This window comes from Scleropages formosus, chromosome 7 (assembly GCF_900964775.1).
Source record: "Scleropages formosus chromosome 7, fSclFor1.1, whole genome shotgun sequence".
Lineage (NCBI taxonomy): Eukaryota > Metazoa > Chordata > Actinopteri > Osteoglossiformes > Osteoglossidae > Scleropages > Scleropages formosus.
In genome coordinates this window covers 29,316,713-29,344,287 of record NC_041812.1, presented here as the reverse complement: position 1 = coordinate 29,344,287, position 27,575 = coordinate 29,316,713, and the positions used below count along the sequence as shown (strand labels likewise).

Below are 27,575 nucleotides of genomic sequence, written 5' to 3'. Positions count from 1 at the left end.
AGCGGAGGAAAAGAAGAAAACCCACAAGCGATATTTTAATAATGGGAAGCATTTGTTGATGTGTCATAATTTAAAAAAAGTCGTTTCTGGACTTGAGCAAAGCTTTTATGAATATCTTTCCGATTTAAATAATTTTTGGTGCTGCAAAACTGATTCCAAAGACTTAGATCTGAAATGATGGAAAGCAAAAAGAATACCAGTGTTCTTCTAATGAGCTTGAGCACATTACATTTCTATGTGCAACGTCATATTTAAAAAATGATATAAGCTACGTAACTGTAGTTCCTGAGAGGAAAATGTATTGTCTAGAGTGCAACATTACAATACTGCAGATAGTGGCAGAGAAAAAGGCTGGTAAATATGTAAGCTTTAGCCAGCATCTGTGAGAACCATTAACGGGTTCAAGAGGGTGAAATCACTTAATCCTCTCGCTACAAGAAAGAAAAAATGTACCAGCACAGACCTCGGAACACTTGATAGCCTCCCACGCATTCATGGAAACAGTCTGTCACACTGATATAAACATACTTTCCTTTTCTCCCATCCACCATTTTAAATGTATTCCCTAAGGCCCGTGAAATTCTCCGTGGGTGGGGTCAAATGCATTTTGTGCAGAGCATAGCGGCACTGGGACGAGAAGAACGGAGCATGCCCTGCGCGGTAGTTTTGGAGAGGCCAGCTGAAGCTTCCTGGCACAGAGGAAAACATTGATCAGATGTTAAAATGACCCGTTTCCCACAAGATTGAGTCCCACCTGCTCCCTATTTTTCCTTCTTGAGTTCTCTTTCTTCCATGAGTCTAGGCGAAATCTCAAAGAACCTAGAGAGAGCATCGGCTTTGCTATTCTTGGACCCTGGGCAATAATTCACCGTAAAGCTGAACCTGGTGAAGAACATGACCCACCGTGCCTGTCTGGAGTTGAGTGTCTTTGCTTTTTGTAGGTACCCCAGACTCCGATGGTCTGTCAACACTAACAATGGGTAAGAGGTGCCCTCTAACTAATGCCTCTACTCCTCTAAGGCTAATTTTCTGGCTAAGAGGTCCTTGTTTCCAACATCATAATTCATTTCTGTGAGTGAAAATTGATGCAAAAAATAGGCACATGGATATTGCTGAGGGAGGTTTCCCTGATGCTGTGAGAGCACTGCCCCTACATCAACCCCCGCTGCATCGACTTTTACAACAAACAGCAAGGGGTTTCAGAATTGCAGTGGTAAAACACTTCTTCAGGTCCTTAAAGGCCTGAATGGCTTTGGGAGTCAAGGTCAGTCGCCTGGGTGCTCCTCAAACAGCACAATCAATGGGTCTGCAGTGGAACTTAAGGCCCTTATGAACTGCCTGTCGAAATTAACAAACCCCAGGAACCTTTGCGGGTTTTTTCTGGTCTTCGGCTGTGGTCAGGACAAGACTGCTGAAACCTTCCCTGCGTCCATAGTTACCCCATTAGGCCTCAAGATGACACCCAAAACTCCACAGAATCCTTATGAAACTGGCACTTCTCCTCTTTCACATACAGCTTATGTACTGACAGCTTTTGTAAAACCTCCCTAACCTGTGCCACATGTTCATAATGAGACCAAGAAAAGATCAGGATATTATCGAAAGATACTAACACAGATTGATTAATCATCTCTCTGAGTACTTTGTTAGCAAAATCCTGGAATACTGAGGGTGCATTTTCCAGGCCAAAAGGCATGACCTGATACTCATGATGCTCCAGGTTGGTACTAAAACCAGTCTTCAACTCATTCCGTTCTCTAATACGAACCCAATTGGTCCTTCATCTATAGATCTAATAGCTAAGGGTTTTGTGCATGTAATACAGGGCAAACCCCAAGCCTGAGCAATATTTATATCTATGAATTTCCCTGGTGCGTCACTGTCCACCAGAGCCTTAACCTCCTGTGTCTGCTTGCCGCATGACAATTTAGCCAGCAATAATAACCGCGAGGCACTGTGAGAAACATCACTAAAACCAGTCTTCAGCTCATTCCCAGTAGATCGGGTCGTTGGGATCCACCAGATTGTTGTGCAGGACAGGAGAACATGATCCACACCTCTTCAGAAAAAGCACAAGTTCTGCAGGAAACGACATCTTCTCTCTTCCTGAATCAGATTTTCCCTGTTGCCCCATTCTGTTGCCTGTTTTGTACATGGCACGTTGCGTTGAAAACGGTTCATTCTGTAGTCTGAGTTTGCCTGCTCTGTGTCACACTGAGATGTGCTTACAGCACACTGTTCAGTGCTGGGGCTCATGGGGAGAGTGTGTACTTCCATCTATGATTGCAGCTCGACCAAACTGAGATCAGGAAAAGGAGGTCTGGTGTGTAACATTTGTACTATCTATGTGAAGGAATCAATGAGTTGAAGAAGTTTGTTTTGGTGCGCACCATCATCTCCTGGAGCTCAACTGATTCTGCTGAGGTCATGTCAGATGGTGGATTCTTCATGGGTCTGGACTAGTGGCACTGTATGGTGCCTCTTCTGGCATCTACGAGTAATTGTCATTGTGAGCCATGTCACTCATGAGCTTAGATGAGGGAATAGGGCAGAAACATAGATGAGGCTGGAAGATCCTGTTTAAGCTGAGCTCTCAAACAACCAGCGGGATCAAGAATCAGTCAGAGCCAAACCTTGAGATTTACATTGGTTGGGCACCTTTGTAACCTACTGGTTACAGGAAAAAAAAAAAAAAAAAAAAAAAACGCAATTAGAGCGAGTACCTAAGGTGTTTATGTATGTACAATATGAACAGTCCTAAGATTTTCATTAAAACACCGAAAAATGTAAAGACACTAATCTACTCGCCCACACTGTACATTTTTTCCCTTTTTGAATATTCTATTTATTTACTTATTTCTTGGAAGTTTAAAGATCTGAAGGGGAGCAGGGAGTTCATTACAGGTTATTAGTTGCAAAGTTTGACTATATTCCTGTCATCCAACTTCTGAAAATGTTGGGAGCTTTAACCCCAAGTCAGGAATTTGTGGCATTTTTGTTATTTCATCATATTTCTTTTTCTCTGTCTTACACATCATCATAGATATGAAATACAGCAGTTCTTCCCGTTTAAGATTCTTTGTTTCTCAAAATTGTTTAATGGAAAACTGAAATGTAATGTGCTTAAGTATGGTATATCTGTGCTTCATTTTGGTTAACTCCATCTGTGAGACTCACAGGCATCATTGTAACTTTTAAACCTGTTTATCATTCTGGAACTCTTTCTGTAATGAGCTGCTTTAACATACAGTCAGCAATCTCTCCAAAGTTTGGGATAATAAGAGTCTATGGTTGTGTTGGCACTGAAACTTTAATACTGTTAAAAATTTATTTCCATGCAATTATTAAATTAATTGTTTTATGCTGGGAATGTCATTGATACAGTTCAATTATCATGGTTTTACTGTTTTATTCTGTTTTGCAAAATTTAAAGTGTTATGATTTAATGCTGCAGCTTTTCAATAATGAAAATGAAAAAGAAGTTCCATCAAAATGAAATCTTTTATTTCATAACCTGAAATACGAATTTGTACTTTTCTGTAAATTATTTAATATGAACTGCTCCGATAAAATGTCAAAATACAAAATCTGGTGTAAATAAGGCTGAAAGCATGTGTAAATACATAAATAAATATTGTTATGCTTTTCAACATAAAATACTGACTTTCTTATTCATTAAATAATTATATTCGTAGTGTATACATAATGCACAATACACCACACATATATGCAACAGTGTAAGTAGTGGTGAACATTTGATTTAAAACCCAAAATGTACTGTTAGCAACTGAAACTGAAAAATCTGTTGTCATGACAACTGCGGAGTTTTTAACTACGTAACGTGAAGAAACGATGGGTCCTTCAGCAGCCATTTTGGCTCTTAGCTAACGCTGAGTGTCGACCACGGGGTTCCCTTGTTTCAGAGCCAAAATGGCACCAGTTTCCACAAGTTACTAGCAGTTAATGACCATGGAGCTGCCGGAGCCCATCCGGCGACGTTTGGGGGACTTTTCTCGAACTGTATTTATCGACCAGAATCGTAGTCCGCCCACTCCCGAAGATCATATTAAGTTCTTAGGACACAGTAAGTAAAATAATTGTATTGTTTTCTTCTCAAAAAAGCGAGGTGACTTCACTGTTTTTATTTTGGCCAGGCAGTTACGTCTGCCTAGCTGCGGTACGCGGGTGTGTACAAGCCTCGTTAAAAACGATCATTTGTCATGGAATTAATTTATATGGTTTGGTTAAGACAGCAATGATTGCTTACATGATAAGCACGCATTTCTTGTTTTTTATCACCTTGCCATAAGCATAAGTCAGCTGAAGTTGTACATGCCATGGTGCGCCGCTATTGACACATCGCGCCGTAACGACGTACAATTTGTACGGGGAGAAAAGCGTAATTGCCCATTTTCGCGCGTCTTGCTGTGCTAGAAAACACGCTGCATGCGCTGATGTGTGACGATGCGTGTGATGCATTGGCAAGAGGAGCTGAGCTGCACACTTCACTTCACTTGTGTTGTGGGTGACGGGCGCCTGTTCGTCCACACGAAATCTTCCGCTACAGCACGCGTGTTTAAAATAATAAAAACCGCCGTCGAAATAAAATACATCTCGTTCAGGCAGCCAGCTGGTGTCCAGCCTCCCCCTCCAGATGTCCCTCTTCTTCAACCTGTGCTTCTTCCCCGCCTGGTGGCTCAGCGAGGTGGCGATGCTGCAGCTCAAGGTACCACGCGGCGACTGACGTCACACGTGTGCACGAGTTGCAGCTTCCGGTGTTCGAATGGTTTTGCTGTCATTGGTTATGCAGGAGGTGAGATTCAAACCCGTGTTCACTGACTGACAGTAATAGTTCAAGTTTAGGGTTCTGACCCCTGCACTACCTGCTGCCTCTGGAAGCATGGTGTCATAGGAATTTTCCATGTTCAAATTATTAGAAATAAGGGTGCGTGGATTGCACTCAGGCTGCATGAAAGAAATGAATTTGCACAAAACAGATGCGTTTTGGCCTAGCTCCTCCATCAGCATCTGATAATATGTGATTTCTTTAGATGTTCGCATTAAAAGTTTGAAAATTGAAGTTGCAGCACCTTTGCACAGTGTAAAGATTTTAACTGCGCTGTGGTGGCTGATGCATATTAATGTAAATAGTTGGTGTTAGCATCTCCCTCTACGTAGTCCTGTTTTCTGTTCTGATTGGCTGTTATGTTGCTTATGCTTAGTTTGCCACGGGGTAATTCTGGGGGGTTCGAGGAGTGACCTCCTAACCATTGTGTGGAGTAGGGGGGGCTTAGAGGGACCTGAGTGAACTTTCTGGGGTTCAGCAGATTGTCTTGTGCTGTCTTTCTCAAGACTGCTATAAGAATGAGGGAATGACATGTGCATGTGGGTAATCCATTCTGATCTGTATAGAAAAAAAAATGTACACATTCAATAAAGAGTATTTTTCAAGAACCCTCTTTCCTGAACCTATCTCCAGTAGCTGCATGGGTGTCGCTACAATATTTTTGTCTTAGTTTTCAAATGTCCTCTGATATACTCTACAGATGTTTACATTTTTCTTCTGTTCTATTGATCTTTCAGTATCCTGCCCTTCCAGACTACTACAAGTTCATACTTGTTACAATACTCATTCTGATGACCCTCATAGAAATTATCAGACTTTACCTGGGCTATGCAGGCAATCTACAGGAGAAGGTACACTTTCACTTCAAATGTTGACCTCACATGTGGTTGTGATAAAGCCAACACTTTATACTGAGGATCACATTTAACTCACATTATGTTTATTCATTTAGCTGATGCTTTTCTCCAAAGCAACTTATAGTGTTAAGGTATTTACAGTTAGTTACCCATTTATACAGCTGGGTAATATTAGTGGACCAATTTAGGATAAGTACCTTGCTTAAGGGTAATATAGCCAGAGGTGGGGTTTGAACCTGCAACCTTTAGACACAAAGGCAGTAACTCTAACCACTGCACTACCAGCTGTTTCCACATATAGGTAGTATATGATAAACTGTAAGTTGTGTGACAAGCTTATTAATAATTGTTATGTAAAAATTGTATACAAATGTTAAATTGTGATTATGTGGTGAATGAGAAACTAAATGATTAACAAAGCACCTATATGGTTAATAATTACCCCACCTGTAATAAAATTTTTTGTAATATATGAAAAACATGACAGCAAGATAGAATTCTGCACATATCGTTGCTTATAAATTAGATTATTTATTGAACTAGTGGTGAACTGCTGCTTTCCCCAGTACAGCATATACTTTTTAAAATTATTACTTTTTGAAACATCATGCAATTTAAGGCAGAACAACTTGTGACTCTGTGATTTCCATCTGGCAGGTTCCAGAGCTTGCTGGTTTTTGGCTCCTCAGTATCCTTCTGCAGTTTCCCCTCATCTTATTCCAACTGTTTAATGAAGCCATTCTCATCCAGCCTCTGGAAAGAGGAGTTCACATAGTGCTGGCCCTCTTCCTACTAGCAGAGGTACGAGTGTTTGTGGATTTGTTGCTCTACATTTACCAAGTTGACTTTCCTGGGCAATGGTTGCTCATGTCTTGAGTTCACTGAGTGTTTGAAGGCTTCATGTGAACCTTTTAACGGTTCTATTTGCAGTACCATGCACACAACAAATACAATAAAACTACTACTGATGCATGTTAATTGTGTTCTCTGTCCCTTGCTCTCTCTCTCAAGTGTCTCACAGGGTTTGCAGCTCTCCGTACCATGGTGAGACACAGCGAGAGTCATTTCCACCTCACACAGTTTGATGGGGTCCAGGAGTCGTTCCTGAACTGATGGATCCCCAGCTACCTGAATGCTCTTCAGTAATGCTCTATTTCGGTGATGGCTCTCTAAAACTACGTTACTGTGTTTTTTACATGTACCATAATAGTGTAATTGTGTGCCTTCTTTTGGACTTTTTAATAAAAATCTGTGAGAAAACATGGTCTTATAAATATTGTTCTGTGAAACTTTAACGGCTTCGGTATTTATTTTGTGGCCGGCAGCGTGGTGCTCCTGCCTTGCATGTGAGCTGCGTGTTTGGATGTGGGTTCGAGTCACTCGGTCTGCAGCCTATGGAGTTTGCATGTTCTCTCCGTTTGTTTCCCTGAATGCTTTGGTTTCCTCCCACAACCCACAGACATGTTGTAGGTAAACTGGCAGCTACGTTCGACACAACTGTGTCTTTCAACTGGTGTCCCATACAGGGTGAACCCTGCCTCACGTCCTTTGCTTCCAGGATAGGATCCAGACCCGACGCTGGCCAGGGGCTTACACATCATCAGTGAACCATGGACACAGTTTTTAGAGGCTCTACTTCAGAGTCCTGTCACCATAATGTTAGTAAATAGTGAACTACACTTTCAGCTGTTTGTAAAATTCACATTATTGGAGGGCGCACACACACATTTTCCGAACCGCTTGTCCCATATAGGATCGGGGGAACCGGAGCCTACCCGGCAACGTAGGGCGTAAGGCCAGAGGGGGAGGGGACACACCCAGGACAGGACGCCAGTCCATCGCAAGGCACCCCAAGCGGGACTCAAACCCCAGACCCACTGGAGAGCAGGACCCGGTGTCCAACCCACTGCGCCACCGCACCCCTTATTGGAGGGCAATCTGTCCTAAATGAATTTGTGCAGATTAAGGAAAATGTATGGTATGAAAATAACTGGAGCCGTCTGATAAGCATATTCACGGATTAATTAAGTAATATCTACAAAATTATGCATTTAGCGCTAAGGAAGTTTTTCTTGCATAGTGTATTAACTGCAGATGAAGAGACAAAACTGCAGCCCGTTGGTAGTTCTATGTCTGCGTTCAGGGAAGAAGCGGCACCACGAAACTTCTCCACCTTCCTGTAGCGGTAGAAAGAAAATGACTTTGTATGGATTTCAGCACTTTCGACATAACTAAACAACATCTGTTTACGTCTATTTGACACTTTCGGAAAAATACCTGAAATAATTACGAGACAATGTAAACAAAAATAAAGGAATGCCATGTAAACAATTAGCTCTTTTTCCAGCGCGACTTATTTTGTGGAATCTGCTGTTAGAAATACTGCGCTGGATTTTGCTCTCAGTACGAAATTCAAGATGGCGTCGCTGAATGACAGATCAGTTTGGGATGAGGTTGAGGTTCGTTTGCTTTTAAAGTGAAAATGATATGGTTTCTCAGCACTTATGTTGACTGGTTATTGAGTCCGAGGTGCTCCAGTATACGTATATTTGAATTCGGAACTATAGCGTTCTTTGTTGGGCGAACTTGAGCGATGAGACGAGGAGGTTGAGTGGAGCCGGCCTGGTTTTCGTCAGACTGCATGACACAGGAGAAACGAAATCGAGGAGTGCTTTTTCGTCAAACGGCTCTTTTTCCACCCACTTCAGGCACCTGAGAGATATTAACCACAATGTTTCCTTTTCATTTCAGTGACAACGCGTGGATGGACTTATTTTCGTGCGGCTTTTGCGCAGACTCCTCGTTGAGTGCTAGTATTTGTTAGCCTCAGGCTCAGCTAGCTCGCCGTGCATTGCTGCTGTTGTTTGGCCACAATAAAACACTTTTAAACATGTTAAGCAGAACAACGATGCTGTCCACTTGCGCCTGCTTATTCATGTCTGTAACCAGAGCAACAAATGCTGCGTTCATGTTTACAGAAATGGAAGAAACACGTTTTCTGCAAGGACGCACAACTTCTTGTCAGAGATTATTATTATATATATGTTGTTTACATCATCTAACATGACATGTAGAGTAAAGTGCAGTTCACAACAGACGAAGAGGTGTACACACACACACACGCGCCATGTTCTCAAGGACAGTGACAGTATTGGTTTTAATTTAAGAATAATAGTGAAGTAGATGTTGTGACATGTTGCCATGTGTTTCCCCTCATTGTGTTCAGCAATCCACAGTGTTTACTTTATGTTTCTGTACTATTGCTCCTTATTTTGTTATTTTTATTGTTGTTATTGTTATATCTCTGTGTAGTTTGGCATTGGTTATTGTGAGTGAAGATATGTTCACATGTTTTTTCCATCCTGTAATGACCCTTGCAGCACTTTAGCTTTTTGGGTACTGAAAAATGAAGAGCTTAGTCTCAGTTTATAGTTGACGTGTACTTTGTGCCGTTATTGCAACTGCAACTGAAAACATCTCCTTTTCGCTGCAGGACGGGATTGGTGAGGAGGTTCTCAAGATGTCTACCGAGGAGATCATTCAGCGGACACGGCTCTTGGACAGTGAAATTAAGGTTTTCGTACATGTTTCTTAACCTTTACTTTAAAATGTGCTTGGTTACTACACACAGAGGGTGACGGAGGGTACAGAAGCATGAGAGGGGTTAGTTGTGGTGGTGCAGGGGTGGAAGGAGAAGAAGAAATGATCAGACACGGGTAACAGAGGAGAGGAGAGCCACAGTTTTGAGCAAAGACAAGGTCTGTTATTTCTGACCTTGTGAGTCGAGTCGAGCTTTATTGTCATTCCACTACATGTGTGGACATACAGTGGGACGAAATGTCGTGTCTCGCAGGAGTAGCAGAGAACTAAGACAGAGGGAGGTCACAGGACTCCAAGAGTGACAGAACACCGCTTGCATGAATGTCCTCGAAGTACAGGTTGAAGTCACCCAGGAGAATTAATGTAGTGTTGTCCCCTGGGAGGGAGCTCAACAAGATGTCGGGCTCATTCAGGGAGCAGCTGGGTGGGCCGGGGGGCGGTACATAACAACCATAAAAAGAGTGATTGGAGCAGTGATACACAGCATGTAATTCAAAGGAGGACAAGTTATGCAGATGCAGATGGAGAACAAAAAATTCCCACCGGGGAGAGATGAGCAGGCCTGTGCCTCTACCTCTGCTGGAGGGATGAAGAGTGTGAGAGAAAGAGTAGTTAGTGGAGAGGGCTGCTAGTGTGGCTCTGTTGTCTGGGGTGATCCAGGTTTCAGTTCAGGCCAGGAGGCCCAGTGAGAGATGGGAAGCGTAGGCTGGTATGAAGTCAGCCTTTCTCACAGCAGACTGGCAGTTCCAGAGTCGCATGGAGAGGTGTAAACAGGATGGAGAGTTTGACAGACGAGGATAAACCAGGTTGTTGTAACAGCGGGAGCGTCTGAGGCTCTGGCAGTGGTCGTGGTGTTGTACAGTTCAGTTGCCTTAGGCGACGTTGATGTTTGACGCATGATCCCACATGGAACAGGATGGTGATTGCAGAACTCGCGTAGTAGCAGAGGCCTCCCTTGGTGGACTCCTGTAGGTAGACTCCCTTGTGTTTTCACCACAAGTCTGCTGCTACGCGTTACTGCTGCAATTTAAATTTGGCTAATTCACTTCAACTCAGAGCCAGAACTGAAACTACCCCATGATTATAATTAAAACAAACAAAGGGGCGATGCGATTAGTCCAGATGCCTGAGTGGCACCCAGTCTACAGTACGGGACACAATTTAGATTTGCTCACACACTTAGAAACCACAAAATAAATAAACAAAAATAATCAATGATTGTAGAAAGGCAAAACAACAGATGACTTATCTATGAGCAGAACTACACGATAAGAATGCACGTCGTGATGTTGCGGTCACAAACAAACTTGCAGAATCACGATGAACCTCAGTGGTGATCCTCCGATGTGAATGTAATACACATGGAGGATGGGGAATTGTATACACACACACACATTTTCAGAACCGCTTGTCCCATACGGGGTCACGGGGAACCGGAGCCTACCCGGCAACACAGGGCGTAAGGCCGGAGGGGGAGGGGACACACCCAGGACGGGACGCCAGTCCGTCGCAAGGTACCCCAAGCGGGACTCGAACCCCAGACCCACCGGACAGCAGGACTGCGGCCCAACCCACTGCGCCACCGCACCCCCCCCATCCTCTCAAATGCAAAAATGTAAATTAACGTATTCGCATTTTCCGCTTATTTTACTTCCTAAGATCCACAAGGAGCCGCTGTTAGACTTTCACGTCCAATTTCGGATAACCGTAAAAACTAGCATTTTATTTTCTTCTGTCTATGAAGGTGCAGGTAATTGTTTGATGCTCTTTTTATGGTAGTCTAGTTTATTGCAACAATAGCTACAGTGGGTCACAGTGACATAAAGAATGTGGTAACAACACAATGAAATTAGAACTGCAACTGCAAGCAAAAATGAAGACAAGTACATAACTGTTTATTAAAAGTGATCAACTGTTAAATCAGTTGTAAAAAAAAAAAATGAATCCATGAGTTGTCATTTAGAGCAAATTGTATCAGGCGGAAGAAACTTCAATAATATTTACCATAAATAATAATACAAGTATAGTCCATGACTACAAACTACTGCAAAGTTAAGATTAAATAAGTAAATGAAACAGACTTTGACAAACAAGACTTTGGAAGATTTCAATGAAATTATGAACAGACTCATTGTCATTCAGTATAGTTTTTATGAATATTAAAAACCTCCAATCAACATCCCAAGTGCTAATTTTAACTGGAAACTTGCTTTTAGTTTACAATAGTTATCCAGGAATTCTCCATCTTGTTGTCAAACAACTAGAACATGTGACACAGTGAGGTAGGACACAGAAAAAGACAGAAGCGAGAGAAAAAGGAGGGACAGATAGAGGGAGTGATGTCAAAACTCAAGAACTGTAGACAGACTACAGCAACAACTTTAGGAGACAGCCCCGCTTATAGAACCTGCCAGCCACCAACTATGTTTACGAGTGTCGCACCAGGGTGACAACGCTTAACAAGACATTGCTGGCTACACACCCCCAGAATAGAATAAAGCCCTCTCAAAAGGATTTAAAAAAAAAAAAAAAGAAATGTAAAGCTGGATGAGTTCAGCATGAAAAGAAGTTTTGCTCAGTCTCAGCCCTTTCTGATCACCCAGGAAAGCAGTGGTGAATGCTCGTCAGTCAGGTGTACGTTATCTCCATGGAAACACCTTCATCTGGCTGGGAACGTAAAACCTCGGTAGATTTTGCATTCTTTGAAAGCGTTAACGTCTTCATCAAATCGGAGTCTTCTGCAGACGAGAATCTTTTGCTGCAGTCTTTTCCGTGTCTTTGTCAGAGAGGCAGTAAAATTGGCTTAGAATGCTCCTCGGACAGGTGTACGGGTTAGGCGCAGGGAGCTCAGACAGTTGGTGGGTGAAATCAAATACAGTAGGAGGCGAATTGTCCAGCAGCCCCACTTCGGAACATAGTTCATTCTGCAGAAATGAAGAAGAAAGTTTTCTTTGGCATTCTCAGGCAGTCCCACAGTCTTCAAATTATTGCGACAGTTTTTGTCTTCCAGTTTGTCCATTTTTATTTGGTCCAACTGAGAGCTTTGCTCCAGGGTCTCTACTGATTTGATAATGTTTGATTCAATCGACAACTCCAGCTCAGATATCCCGTGTTCAGCTTGGACAGAGTGAGTTTCAAAGCTGTTCATGACATCAGTTAGACTGGCGAGTCTCGTTTTTGAATCCTCCACGTAGGCGGAGTGTTTCTCTAATTTGGTGCTGATATTGGCATTGACAGCATCTAGCAGTTTCCAGGGTGCTTTGCTTGTTTAGCTTCGCTTCCATATTGTTGCGGATGGACCGCATCATTCATAGCCTATAGCACTTTTGACCTGAGAACTCATTTTGATGTGTCTTGTGATAATTTGTTTCTTTGTGAATTTGACACCACGCATCCTTCCACAGTTAGTAGTCATTTACTTGGGTGCATTGACATGTGGTATATTTTCTTTGCTTAGATCATGAAGAGTGAAGTATTGCGAGTTACCCATGAGTTGCAGGCAATGAAAGATAAAATCAAGGAGAACACTGAGAAGATCAAAGTGAACAAGACCTTGCCTTACCTTGTCTCCAATGTCATCGAGGTAAGGAGTTTCACCGTTGAATTTCGGTCTCCTCGTTTACATAGTCTAGCTTCTTGGTGAATGTGTACTTCTGGAAGATGTTCTTCACTAAACTTGTGTACCATGGAGTTCAGCGTTGTAATAAAAACATGTGAGTACTCTCTGTATTCCTTTCTACATATTTGTTTCTCATTGCTTATAAAGTTTTTCATGGTATTGTTTTGTTTTTAGTTTTTGTGATAAGCGTAGGGAAATTAGACTTTTTCTGTGACCTGTCACCAAAGTAATGACTGACGGTCTCATGTTGCTTATGTGCAGCTTTTGGATGTAGACCCCAATGACCAGGAGGAAGATGGAGCTAACATTGACCTTGACTCTCAGAGGAAAGGCAAATGTGCTGTCATTAAAACATCCACAAGACAGGTAAGGTGTTGTTTTACCGATGGGCGTAGAGTGTTGTATATCTCCCATGCGAGCTATAAAAGGTTTTATAAAGAAACATTGCATGTACCCTTGCAGACGTACTTTCTCCCTGTCATTGGTTTGGTGGATGCGGAAAAATTGAAACCTGGTGATTTGGTGGTGAGTGAGTGAAGCAAGTTGTTTAAATCTTCCTGTTCATAGCTTTTTGCCTGTGATTGCTACAGGTTTAAGTATTGACATTCATCTTGTGGTATCTTCAGGGGGTGAACAAGGACTCATACCTGATCCTGGAGACTCTGCCCACGGAGTATGACTCCAGGGTGAAAGCCATGGAAGTAGATGAACGACCCACGGAACAGTACAGCGATATCGGTGGCCTGGACAAACAGATCCAAGAGGTGAAGTGCTGAAGGGCTGTTATGGGTCAACAGAATGCTAGCATCTCAGCATCGAGCTGAAACATCTTCACAGGCGTGGTTATAGGTGAAAAGGCCAAAGGTCAAACGTCCACTCCAGGTTGCTGGTGGTGTTTGGATGACATTGGCTGACTTTCAGAATGATGTATTATAAAATGTTAGTTTTAATATGAATAGTTGTGTTGTTGGACATCCTTGAGTGACTTATTGTAGACTGATGTTTGCAGGAATGAAAGATATATTTGATGCTGAAATCAGTACAATATGGACCGAGTTTGTTCTTACCAAATGTTATTGTGTAATCTGCACTGCTCAGACATTCGCTGAAGATATTCTTCCTCATGTGTTCATTTAAACTTTGGAATAGGATTGAGTAATGGAACAGCAGGCAGTGTCTTCGTTTATAAGTAGATAAATGTGAACGTACTGGATACTCATCGTCTTGCAGCTTGTCGAAGCCATTGTTCTTCCCATGAACCACAAAGAGAAGTTTGAGAACTTGGGCATACAGCCTCCAAAGGGGGTTTTGATGTACGGGCCCCCAGGAACTGGCAAAACTTTGCTGGCGAGAGCCTGTGCTGCCCAGACGAAGGTACGATCTGTGTGTTTGTGTGTCCCGTAGTTAGAATCCTGAACATTTGTACAATTTCCATTTGTGATTAATCAAGTTTTTTAGTATATCTATTACAACATTTGGAAACAAGTTTCTCTTAGTCTTTTACACTTTTTGTGTAGAGAACTTGATGTTAGTTCGCTTAAATTTGTTTGTCCACTTTGCTTTTCCAGGCCACCTTCCTGAAGCTAGCTGGACCCCAGTTGGTTCAGATGTTCATTGGAGATGGAGCCAAGTTGGTCCGGGATGCTTTTGCTCTGGCAAAGGAGAAGGCCCCCTCTATCATTTTCATTGATGAGCTGGATGCCATTGGGACCAAACGGTAGCTTAATGTGGCTTATGTTGTCTCAGTGAAGTAATGGATCATGTCATTCCATTGTCTTCATTTAGACAGGTTTAATGTTTTTTACTGGCACTTTGCTAATCTGGAATGGCCAATAATTTTTTCCAGGTTCGACAGTGAGAAGGCAGGTGACAGGGAGGTTCAGAGGACCATGTTGGAGCTCCTCAATCAGCTAGATGGATTCCAGCCTAATATGCAAGTCAAGGTACTGCCTTCCATCCATGATCACTGAGCGGGATTGTATACTGATGGTTCTCACTGCTTGATGATGGCTATTCACCATGATTTGTTGCTTTACTGAGAAAAGTACTGCACCAATACTGTTGCAGTAGAATACAATTTCAAGCTTGTATGATGTGAAATAATTTGTGTTGCGCTTACAAGTAGATGATGGTCTTTCCAATGCCATAGTGGTGAATATGGTACTATGCAGTGTAAGCAATTCAGGGGAAATTTGAAAACTTGAATTGGTCTGTGGATTTTCACGTTTCAGGTTTTGTTGGGTGTAAGATGATAGCCATGTTGAGGAGATTGCAAGGCGAGGTGACCGATTTTGCATTCCAACTGGCATCATGCTGTCCCACAGGTAATTGCAGCGACCAACCGGGTGGACATTCTTGACCCGGCTTTGCTGCGCTCCGGCCGCCTGGACCGCAAGATTGAGTTCCCCATGCCCAACGAGGAGGCCCGCGCCCGCATCATGCAGATCCACTCTCGCAAGATGAACGTAAGGTATGAGAAAGGTGCTCGGGTCACGTACTGAGCAGTCACTACGTGAGACCTATTATGAGAGGTGTGTGTCGGCTTACATCACACACATAATTGCTCTGCTGTCATCTGAGAGCCACATGGGCTTCTCTCACTGCTCTTCTAGCCCTGATGTGAACTATGAAGAGTTGGCTCGGTGCACAGATGACTTCAATGGTGCCCAGTGCAAAGCTGTGTGTGTTGAAGCGGTGAGTTATCGTGACCGTTCTCTCAGGCATTTTACCATGGTGAGCGTCACAGGAGGCTTTAAGAAGCGCTGAAGGTATTAAAGAGTACTGAATTATGAGTGAAGTAGGACCACAGCTAGTGTAGTGGTTAGAGGTATTGCCCAACCCTCAGATGACTTAAGTTCGAACCCAGCATCCTGTGACAGACTTAACCATAAAAAAGTACCTTGCTGTATAGTATGTAAGTTGCTTTGGCTCAATGAAATGAATGTAAGTGCTCCTCCAAATGAATAACAGGTGATCCTATAGCACAGACCGCATTTAAACATGCGGTGGTTGCTTAGTGCCATTAGTTCCGATTCAGCACTTTCGCAGTTTACACATCTCTTGTACATGATGCTAGGCTGCTAAGAAAGTCTCCTTCCTGCTGCAATAATGGACAAAGAAAAAGCAGCCTTTTCCTCAAGTTGTCTCTTTTCAGGGTATGATTGCTCTGCGACGGGGGGCAACTGAGCTGAATCATGAGGACTACATGGAGGGCATCCTGGAGGTACAGGCCAAGAAGAAGGCCAACCTGCAGTACTATGCTTGAGCTCTGCAGTAGAGCTGTGAAAACTTGATGTTCCGCTTAGTTATGGGAAGTGAGTGGAACAATGTCTGTCTAAACTAATCAAAACATGCGGTATTAAATGTTTTGATTGGTTCTGATATCCTATTGATTAACAGCATGTATGTTGCCACACATTAAGTGGCTTTTGATGTAAGAGTTTGTGGGATCTATTACACTTATACCAGTTCTCTTGTATGAATTAAAGCATTTTCCATTCATAACTTCAGTAGTTTTGTCATGTCCCCATGAATAATTTTCCCCAAAAATTGAAGCAACTCTAAGCAACCAGTTATTCTTTCCAGTCACTTTTATTCAACATTCTTTCATTTGGACCCTTCAGGAAAGCAACAGGTTACAGGTACATCAATATGATTCACTGAGTGATAGAAGTAGGTCTCATGTCTCTGTTACAACTCACAGAATAAAAGTCACGCTGGTTGAGCTGGGAAACTGACAGGTTAGAGCCCCAAAATGCTCAGCAAACCAGGTACATATCATCGCAGGGAGTTGTGCACACACATTCTGTTGCACAACAAAGTATACCCCCCTCTAGGGGCCCCAGCAGGGACAGGGAAGCCAACAATACTGTAGACAAAGGCCTAAAGTCCTTACCGTGTTTAAAAAGTGAAATGCTTTCTTTAAAGCCCAGTAGCAATTTTATAAATCCCTAGATATTAATACAAAGCTCTTTGCTGTTTCAATCAAAGCAACTCATGTCAAAATTATGTTCTTTACTGGTGGTATGTTTGAGAGATTGTTTTTAAAAAATGAATACAATATTGTAAACAAATGCATACAAATTAGATATACCCCATTCATTCCAACTCACTTTATATTATTACAATTAGACACTATGCATTGTCTTGTCCTTCAAAAGAATCGCTGTTGATCCACTGCATACGTCTTCCCTGCTGGCAGTTTCCGGAAAAACAGACTGTTTCCTCTGCTCATGTTCCCCTGAAAGCAGTGCGAGAATAGTACTGTCAGCTCCTTCATTTCGCTACACGTCTTGTATACATGTCATTTAGCAGATGCCACTTTTGACTAGTACTGCTGACATACACAGCCCTCAAGTAGCTTTAGCTCTCAGAGCTTCACCTGTCAAGCACCTACATGAATGTCTGTCCATAGGTTTAAAAGCTGGTTCTGCTCTGCATCTCATATCGAACCACATAACTGCTCATAAGCATTGGTCAAATCTTGTGATTTCTTCATATTGTAACTAGAATGTAATAAATAGCCTTAAAGTAAAAAGTCCTAAAGTGTTCAGAGCATAAGGGCATTTACACTAATGATGCTATTGGCAGTGCCTCCAGTATTACTCTGATATTCTGGACTTGGTTGTAAAGGAAATTTTCTCCAGGAATTTTACATGCTTTATGAAAAACGAGTGAACCGTTTGTGGCTCTAACATTTATGTAAATTAATGGTACCTGAGTTTATTTTTCAGGACAGCTTACAAGCAGATTTTCACAAATTACTGATGGGTGTTTACTCCACACACAATCATAACAATGGCAAAAATCTTTTGATCCAAGTATCTGAACTGAATAATCTTGAATATGGTAACAGACAAAGCAGAAAGCTTAGAAACATTCCAGGTAACTGCTGTTCCACAAATACGTCACTTTCAAGTGACCATCACTTTGAACACCAACGTGTTCATGTACAAAGATTATACACCAGCTTTGGGTTTATGATACACAAATGTTTTACCTCTCTGCTCAAGTGTCTCCAACAGTCCACCCAAGTGGGATAAACAGACGCGTAGGGGGGAAGGCCTCCTGCCAGCCTGAAAAACAAGCACAAAGAAACTTATAGGGGAAAAGCCCAAAACCCTACCTGATGTTGCAGATGGTCAAGCACATGTGAACAGTAACACAGTAATGCATCAAACCTACAACAAAAAAAAATTTAGGTTGTAATTTTTTTTATTTTTCCTTACCCACAGTTGTTCACAGCCATAAGGTTGGACACCAGAACAAAAGGGTATGTGAGCATACTTGCAAAAAACTGTAGAATGGGGGGGAAGAAAAAACACATTTAGGGCACATTTATGACCCCCCCCCATACAGCTTGTTATAGAACTTGCTGCATGTCCCTGGTGACCCACTGCAAGCAACACAGTCCCTTTTGTGTGTCTTGGGAAAGTGTTACTAGTGTATGCTCTGTCATAGCCTCACACTCATTCACTATGAATTAATACATCAAATAATCAAAATATTTACAATGATAAATATTTTATTGATCATTTACTGCCTAATGCCCCTATAACACAAACACTAGAAAAGACGGATTACAAACTTACCCCAGTCACAGCAAGCGAACAGTTCTTGATTTCACCCATATGATTCATCTGTGGAAAGAACGGTCAGTGTCTAATATTTTCACTCTACAGTACTTGAATGGTTATAAAAGGACCTAAATGACAAGCATGATTAAGAGGAGGAGGAGGAAAAAAAAATTACTTTCAGAGCACTGTATTCCTTGCAAGAGTGACATATTAAAATGCGCAGAGCATAACCTTATGGAGAAACCTGGCTCTTCCTGCAAAACAGAAGCAACATGCTCACCGTATCATCAATTGCGTAGGTGTTAATCAGGTGGGCCAGCATGTTACAGATCCATAGTGACAGGATGTCTCCAAGGAGACGTGGGATGAGCCCGCTAAAAGAAAACGATACTGATCAAAGCAGCAATGACCATCTTAACCATGAAAAATAAACTATGACAAAAACTATTAAAACTCAGCTAATACATACGCAAAGAATCCCAGAATTCCTTCCTCTTTGTAGATTGTGCCAATGGAACTGAAAACTCCACTGCAACAGCAGAAATGGGTAACTTGTGAAAAGGAGTATTCATATTCTCACAATGTGAAACAATAATGGAGACTCAGTCTCACCTGTATTTGGTTTCCCTGCCAATGAACTGCACCATACATCTCAAAGTGATCACTGGAAGAAGAAAGGGAAAAAATAAACAAACATTCACAATTCACCTAATGTTTCAGAACTGCTGTAACTCATTATGTACAGTGATATATATGTATATAAAAAAAAAGTTTACCGTGGAAAGGATGTGTGATAACTGTAGCACAGCATCGTGCCACCATCTCTTTGCTCGTCTACAGTAGGACACAGAAAAATTTACCTTAAGACTGATCACACCTTTATGCTGTGCTGACATGTGCTCTGCACAAAGGGTCATTTATAAGCCTGCTACACCAGTTTCATAAGAATATAGCATTTAAAAAAAAAAAAAATTGCTTTATCTAGTGACCCTCCCATAAATAATACCAGAGACAACAATGCTGAGCATGAGCATCAAGAGCAGCACCTCCATTCTCTCTGCAAACATAACTACCTATCATGTTAATTTTTTCCAGTTCAATTTCTGCAGCAAGGACAAGTGCTCTTATGAAGTGAATGGTGTAGCTCACGTTACCGAATTTGATACAATGCATTTCTTTTCAGAATATGGCACGGCGAGTAGCAGTGCTGTCTCAGTCTGGGTGGTGCGAGAGGACATGGGTTCAATCCCTGCTCAGTCTGTGTGGAGTTTGCATGTTCTCCTTGTGTCTGCATGGGTTTCCTCTGGGTGCTCCAGTTTCCTCCCACAGTTTGAAGACATGCTGTTCAGGTGGACTGGCGACTCTAAAATCAGCCGTTTGTGTGTGTGTGTGTATATTATATGACAGAGAGAGGGTGTTTCAGTGGTGAAATGACTGAGTGTAAGTAGTGTATCTAGCAGTGTAAGTCACCTTGGTGAATAAGATCTGCATTACATTGTGTACATTGGAAGTCACTTAAGCCTCTGATTTGGGGGGGGCTTTGTAACTTCGTCATGTGCAACAGACGAGTTGTGCAATCTTTCTGTCTTCTGTCCTCGGAGACACTACTGAGCAGGCAATTCAGGACGACACATGCTAGAATCTTGCCAGCAATAGACCGCATCTGTAGTTCCCACAGTCGGCCTTATTGCCTTTGTTTTTGTACAAGGAGGCAATGGAGAAATAGTCAACATCTACCAAGTGCTGGTCAAGATACCATGGAAAGCACATATGGCTTCTGGACCTGCAGACTTGTGGAGCTCTGCAGGGATGCCATCAGTTCCTGATGCCTTGCTTGTACTCATTTAGCTAACCGCTTTCTGAACCTCCTTCAATGTTGGGCAAAGATCAAGCTGGTTGAGTACTGGCTTCTGTGGGATCCAGTCAAGTGCAGATTGGTTGACCACGGAAAGCCTGCTGAGCATCACCTTTCTGTGATGCTGCCTTTGTCCTTCAGCAGGGTTACTCCGTCAAAGTCAAGAGGAGGAGCAGACCGGGGCTTGGGAGGTCCATACACAGCCTTGATGGAACTAAAGAACTGCTTAGAGTTTTTACTGTCAGCACAGTGCTGAACCTCCTCTGCTTTGTGAGCCCACCAGTCATCCTGCATCCTACGGAGCTCTGTGTGTGTCTCACTCTGAAGATGCTTGAAGGAATCCTTCTTGGATGTGCAGATGTCATTCTGCCACTTAATGACGGCCTTCCGCTTTTCCTCAAGGAGCACAGCTCATTCTCAAACCAGTCCTGGTGTGCTCCTTACTTTAATCCAAGCACAGACTTTGCTAACTGTCACCATCTCCTCGAACTGATTCCATTGTTCAGTTGGGTTTCCAGTGCATGGGCCATGTGCAGTCAGCAGGTTGTCCAAGCAGGACTGGTAGCCCTCCAAGGCTAGGGAGTACTTCAATCAATGTGGAGGGGAGCCTGACACACCAATTAATTGAGCTGTAGGGATGTGATGTGGATATTGAGGATGACTCTGATCAGTCTGTGGTCCTTCCAGCACTCAGCATCCCTCATGGCCCTTGTGACCTTGATGTCCTGCCTGCGGATGATGACAGTCTAAGACATGCCACAGTCAGGTAGCATCTGAATGAGAGAAGGAGGCGGAGATACATGAGACACTCAATGACATCAGTTGCCGGAGGAAGGAAGCACTGATAGCCAATCCAACTCCATGGATGCAGTTCTCGGTCTTGGCCGTACCTTTCCAGAAGAAAGGTGTAGCTGCCTTCAGGCTTGCAGACTGATCCTTCATCAGTGAAGAGTTTCACTGAGCAGCCATGTCAATTTTTATTGAACTTGCTCCCTTGACACAAGGGCTGTTCTCCTGTGGGGCCCTGCTGAATCATCTCTGTCCAAGAGTTCTCTCTCTGTAAAAAGTTTCCACCCCTAGGAGGGATAAACTGCCAGCTATGGCTAGCTGAGTAGTTGTTTGGTTGGGCAGGCAATGTTTAGAACACCTTTTCTAGCCCCTTCTCTTAGTAGGGTGAGCGGTGCAGGTTCTGAAAAGGGCTGCTCTGTCACCCGGGATGCTGCAGAACTTCTTTAGTGCCCAAGGTTCAAACAAGAGCGACCCATGATCCACAAGCTGCATGCGTGCAGGTTTAGGACTATGACTTCCAACAGTAACCACTACCTTTTGATTTGCCCTTCCCCCATCACCACAGTACTTCTCAGGACAAGGGGGTGAGATGAAGGAGAAAAAGAACTGCACAAAGAAACCTGTGCAGGAAGGCTTTTCAGGCGAGAAAGTTGTTGCACAGGGGCAATCACACTCGCTCGGCCACCAAACTTTTGATCCATTGGTATGAAGAGCCTTCAGGCTTGGACACTTCTTTGGCTGCAGTGGATGGCCATGGCATCTTAGGGTGCTTAGACATACCCTTCGCACTCCACAATGCATTGCAGCCATGCATCTTCAACCTCTGAATCACAATTTCCTCCACCTGATCCACCAAAGCAGACTTTACAAGGATGAGCAAGTTCTGGTCCTTTTTTCTGTTGGTGTTTACTCCCTTACCCTTCTTCTCCATGAGGCACTCACAAGGCAGTGAGTATACAACAGACTGTACTGGATTACATACTACCAGCAGCATAGCAAAATCTTGGCCTCATCCTAACTAATTGGATGAGCTGGTGGTGTAGCAGTTAAGAGCTGTTGCTTTTGGATCCAGAAGTTACAGGTTTGAATCCCCCTTCCAGCTGTAGTACCCTTCTGCAAGGTACTTACCAAAAATTGTTCCAGTCAAACTACCCAGTTGTATACATGTGTAAATTGATGTAGGCTGCTTAACATTGCTAGTCGCTTTGGAGAAAAGCAACAGCTAAATGAATAAATGTTAACACAGCACAGCAACAATACTAGGCAGCACAATGCAGTAATGTACATGGTCATACACATACAGTAAGTATATGGTACTGACTTTACTCCACAGATATTCAGACGTTACCCAACGTGCCATCTGGCCTGGTCTCGGGATGAGCGGTTGTTGATTAAATAGACCCACTATTATCACATGCTCAAATTCAAGGGCTACAGTACATTTCTTCATGCCAAATTATTGCTTTCTGAAAGACGCTTGAAAACAGTCGAGATACAGATTCAAAGTATTCACAATGAAGAATGTATTTCTTACCTCATTCACAACATGTTGCAGGGATCCATCTCCATTCAGATTTTTGCAAGATTCCTGAAATAAAATGTTGAGTGTTTAGTACACAGAATTTGAATAATGTACCACAATTCTGTAAATATGACAAACTACAGCACTTTGATGACACATATTTAAAAAGCTCATTTAAGAAAAGTCCAAGGACTTACATATAAACATTTAAATGTGTACAAAATATCGTCCTTTGTGACTAACTAGAATATAATTAAGCCATAAGAATTTCATGCTAGTTCTACTGTGAAACTGGCAAAACAAAAGTGAAAGGGATAACGGCAAACGTAGAGAGGAAAACATTCTCTTTAAAACACAAAAAACAATCACAAAATTGGTTCTTACCTCAGCTTTTCCAGATTCCTGGCATTTCTGGAATAGAGGAAAAGCAGATCTCACATTACATAGACACTGCATGGATACCACAGTATGAAATGTACCATTTACAGAAATGTAAACAGATCAATTTACACTAACAGACAGTGAATAAGACGTAAGCCTTGAATACTCTCAACCACATCTATCAGCTCACACTTCATACACTTCAGGGTTATCACAGTACATGTTCAAATGCACAAAACCATATTTTAATGACAAATGACTGAGCTTGAACAAAAGATGCATAAGAGCTGCAGAAGTCAGTCTCTGCTGTGAATGTAATGATACACAGAACATTAATTAGCACTAATGTTTAGAGATTAGAGAGGAAAACAGTCATTCTTAAGCATAAACAAGAGTTTTTAAAGAAGGCTATATATTCCACTGTTATCCTCATTTTACAAAGGTAATTTGCTGGACTGTGAGAAATCTGAAAAAGTGTATTTTGAGTCACATCAAAATTAATTTGTTTTATTACTGCAAACCAGTTTTGTAAACCTTGGTTCAAATGTCTCCTTACATTGGCACTTAATAAACCTAGTTTATAAATTATTCTGTTTAATCCCAATTTCATTTACATTTAAATGTCTAAATACATTTACAACTACAAACACCACCATAACGAAGCACAGCTTTCCTCAGCGATTATTAATTTTTCTTTTGCACTCTTCATGCATCACAGCACCACTACAGCTGACATTTTATACAGGAGGAGCCCACTGCTAGACCAATTTAGCACCAGCTACAACTGTAAAACCTAATGCATGTGGAGCATTTAAGTGTTTCCCAGTTTAGCAACTGTCCCTTCCCACTGCTGCCATCACTGGGAAGCAAAAGGAGCCAAGAGAAAAGGCCAGTGCAACACGTGCCTAGCAGCATACAGAGGGCACACGTCAGTGACAGAGCACACCACTGAGCACAGTGACAACTTCTTCCACTGTTATCCAAGCACAGAACACACCCTCAGAGATTACAAGCAGCCAGAGAACTATCACAGGTGCAGAGTGTCATTTGAATGTCATAAATGTAAGCAGCACATCCCTACCTGCAGGACCCTGCTGTGCACAATGGTACCAATGCTTCCAGCGCAGAGTCTCGGTGCGAGGCCTTTGAAGAGGCCAGCTTTTCCATCAATCTTTGTTATATATTTGGCTACAAAGAAGAGAAATGCAGTCAAAATGTGAGTCTTAACACCTTAAAAAAGCAGTAGGAAATTCACACCTTTGAGTATAAACCAATGCGGGAAGTGCTGCTTTTACAACGTGACCGTACCGTATGCAAACAGTCCGGGCAGCTGATAAACCTGCCTGCCAAATATGTTGCGCCCAAGAGTGGGAGGAAGAGGCTCGTGTCCAACCTGGAAAAAACACTGATGTAACTACTTGACCTTTTTAATATAAATTTTCCCTCGTGTCACACGAATGAACACATCGACACTTCACAGTCACATGATTACCAGTTCACACTTAAAGTACAGCGAAAGTACGTTCTTGCAGATTCAGAAGGCTAGAGCACTGTGTCGCAAGGTGTACGGACCAGTAAATTACTTGATGCAAAAAACAAATTTGATTAAAATTAAATGTATTCGGATGAATGTGTCATGACAGGATACTGATAAGACGATACGTGGAGAAGGAAAGCAAATAAAATAAGAAAAATATATGCTGAGCTCAGACCGGTACTACTTGTGCAACAGCCTTGCAGCAGAATTAAAGAATTCTCCGCATCCCAGCAAAATCCAGGAGATTGTTTTTCAGCGCTGTTCATGAGAAAGAAAATGAATAAGAATGTTAAATTTACATCTCACAGAACTACACAACTGCAAAAGAAAGCCAGCAATTAAGATTGGTATTTAGAGGAGTGCTAATGAGAGTTTGAAACAACATGTGACATGGCGCGAGAGCAGGGAGAAAAGCACACGTGGGTCCAGACCTGTAGACATACCAAGTGTACTTCTTCATCACATCTCAGAAAAGGAATATACTGAAATGATACCTTTCCAAGATCACGGGACACCACATTTCAATACTTCCACTGCATATTACTGCTGCTTATCGATATCACACCAACGCACAAACCTTACCGAATGACTCTCCAATAAGGTGTAACGAACAATAAGTGGTGGAAGAAAATTAATCGGTGCACGATTAGTGTTGACAAAAGATACGTGCAGCATTTGTGCGAAGCCCATTTCTAGGGTCTCGACCCATTTATATAAAGGGTCCGGAAAGAGAGCGGCAGATGCGAAGCAGCCTTCGGCTATTGGACGAATATCTCCGTTTCTAAGGAAGGCCCGTTTATGGCTGATGTCTCCTCCTCCGGTTAGACTACGGCGCAGAGATCCCAGACGCTCGCAGGGCACCCGAGCGTCCTCAGCTTGAACCGCCAACTGTGGCGGAGACCCCAGAAAAAATATCACAGTTGTTCAATATGAGCAAAGTTCCTGCCCACAAATCACCAGACTGACATTTTCAGCCCTCTGATGTCACAGGTTCAAAAATCCCAGCTCGTGCTAGTACCCTTAGCTTGAGTCAGGCACTTACCTTGACCTACTGCTGCATAAGAAGCACTGAACTGTCGGCAGCTTTACGCCACAAGTCGCCGCTCCGCTCCAACAGCCGAATGAACCAATACATGGTGGAAAGATACCATACTGTACCATAGTGTACCACTCCACTGTCCTACTGTGCCAAAGCAGGTTCATTTTTGTGCCACAGAATCACTGGGGCAAAGTTGTTACAGGTCACACAAAAGCGCCTGTTGCCCAACAACAAACACACACACGCAGTTTCGCGCCATTCCTCCCCGGGCAGCTCGTGCACTGTCCTCTCCGCGCGACTCGACTGCGCAGCCTGAAGGACATCGACCTTCTTCCCGGAGGCAAGGCGCACGGTGACCGTGACGGTGACGGAGCGGCGGACACCGCCTGCCCACACTCGACACGCCCTTCTGGCGCCTTCTTTCCATTCACCCTCGGCTTTGTGTCGCCCTTAAACGTCGCGCGGCCCCGGCCCAAGTGCCTGCTTCATGGAAGTTGTTCTCAATTCTGCGACACTGTGTCGGCAGAACGGGCAGGATCCCGTGACGTCAGGAACGCGACGTCACGGGATCCTGTCCGTTCTGCCGACAGTCACAGAGCTGAGAACTTCTATTCCACTGATGACACGAGCCCTATCTATGCAAAATAGTATTGTCAACGAATGATCCGCATCGCACCTCGCACACCATCTATCCCGTATCCGCGTTCGCAGGACCAGCTGACACGCGGAGGTCGAACTGCACAAGTCGCCTGGAGCGTTGTGGAATTGTCTGTCTCTGACTGTTGTCCCTGTGTGAGACTAGCGTGCAAATGCGTATACAATAAAATGAATAATACAGCGCCAAAACTCATGATCATCCCCTTCATTCATTCTGGAAACTAGCAGCAGAGCGATGCAGTCATTCAGCGAACGAGGTAAAGTTAAATCCAACGTAGGTGAATGTCAAATGTGACATCTTCGTTCCCTGCCCGCAAGAAGAAGTTTGCCTTTCACCTACTTACTAGTAGTAGTACGCCGGGCATCGAACAGAACTGATACCAATTCACAACGTTGTCAACGTCTCCCAAGGAACATTTCTGTGGCGCTCTGAGCAAACGTTCACACGTACCTGCACCAGCACCTTGATGTACATAAGCGGGTGAGAAAGGACCGTAAGTCCCGTTCCCAGCAGCACCTGTCCACACGTGTCCGCCATTACCGAGCCCCTTCTTCCTTCTGCGCTCGGGAATTGGAAACGGGAAACGGTGAACCCACGTGACGCCGCCTAGCGTCTCTCTGATTGGACGGCAGTTTCGCGTCACGAGAGTACGCGAACAAAGTGGCGCAGGAATTCAATCCGATATTCATAAATGTGTAAATTACATATGAAGTTGTTAAATTTATCTCCATACACATTGTTATTATTCAAAGTGTATTAGGACTGTTCCCTATTGACAGTGTGAGGTAAATTAATGTAAAATCAAATTCAATATATGATACCCGTATATATATTGCATGTCCAATGAATGAATGAAGAGAGTTCCTTCAACGGCCCGAGATTATGATTATGTGTCCTTGTTTTGACAAGTTGTAGCAGTCCAGTTTTAATACATCTCTACTAGTTTAGCATAATGCTCTCGGTCCGCGGACACTTCTTTCCTCACCTTCGTGAGTTGCCCCCCCTCCGACCCCCAGACAAACAGCACAAATGGAGAAAACCTTATTAGTGCTACATTTGTGCCGTTTCGTGCCATAAAAATTAAAATTTGTGCCGTTGGAGTTTTTCAGATATTAACATTTATTTATTTCGGAAGTGACGTCACTCCAGCCTCCCTACAACGCCGCTGGAGCTCGAATTCGTGCTCATTCATTACATTTACATTTATTCATTTAGCAGACACTTCAGTCCAAAGTGACGTATATCTCAGCAAAGGGCAATTTGTGCATTACATTAAGAAAAAGAGATATGGTTACG

At 42.9% G+C, this 27,575-nt stretch overlaps 3 protein-coding genes across 3 annotated transcripts; 2 read left to right on the top strand and 1 right to left on the bottom strand.

Moving 5' to 3' along the window:
- Positions 1–3,917: 3,917 nt before the first annotated feature.
- tmem17 (transmembrane protein 17) lies at positions 3,918–6,917 on the top strand. The gene is made up of 5 exons (XM_018743343.2): positions 3,918–4,084; positions 4,623–4,726; positions 5,584–5,697; positions 6,361–6,504; positions 6,715–6,917. The coding sequence occupies exons 1-5, from the start codon at positions 3,964–3,966 to the stop codon at positions 6,814–6,816; spliced, it is 585 nt and encodes a 194-aa protein (XP_018598859.2). The 5' UTR covers positions 3,918–3,963; the 3' UTR covers positions 6,817–6,917.
- A 1,191-nt stretch (positions 6,918–8,108) lies between these two features.
- psmc3 (proteasome 26S subunit, ATPase 3) lies at positions 8,109–16,431 on the top strand. Its single transcript, XM_018743360.2, has 12 exons — positions 8,109–8,162; positions 9,197–9,277; positions 12,761–12,886; positions 13,184–13,288; positions 13,385–13,447; positions 13,549–13,686; positions 14,153–14,296; positions 14,491–14,639; positions 14,769–14,865; positions 15,247–15,392; positions 15,535–15,616; positions 16,077–16,431. Exons 1-12 carry the CDS (start codon positions 8,121–8,123, stop codon positions 16,185–16,187), a joined length of 1,284 nt encoding a protein of 427 aa, XP_018598876.1. The 5' UTR covers positions 8,109–8,120; the 3' UTR covers positions 16,188–16,431.
- Positions 16,432–16,490: 59 nt separating this feature from the next.
- On the bottom strand, positions 16,491–26,844 carry mtch2 (mitochondrial carrier homolog 2). Its single transcript, XM_018743361.2, has 13 exons — positions 26,730–26,844; positions 24,354–24,438; positions 24,127–24,233; positions 23,049–23,075; positions 22,677–22,730; positions 19,275–19,332; positions 19,111–19,162; positions 18,968–19,027; positions 18,779–18,872; positions 18,514–18,561; positions 18,151–18,218; positions 17,922–17,997; positions 16,491–17,162 (listed from the first exon to the last, which is right to left on the bottom strand). Exons 1-13 carry the CDS (start codon positions 26,814–26,816, stop codon positions 17,076–17,078), a joined length of 903 nt encoding a protein of 300 aa, XP_018598877.1. The 5' UTR covers positions 26,817–26,844; the 3' UTR covers positions 16,491–17,075.
- Positions 26,845–27,575: the final 731 nt, after the last annotated feature.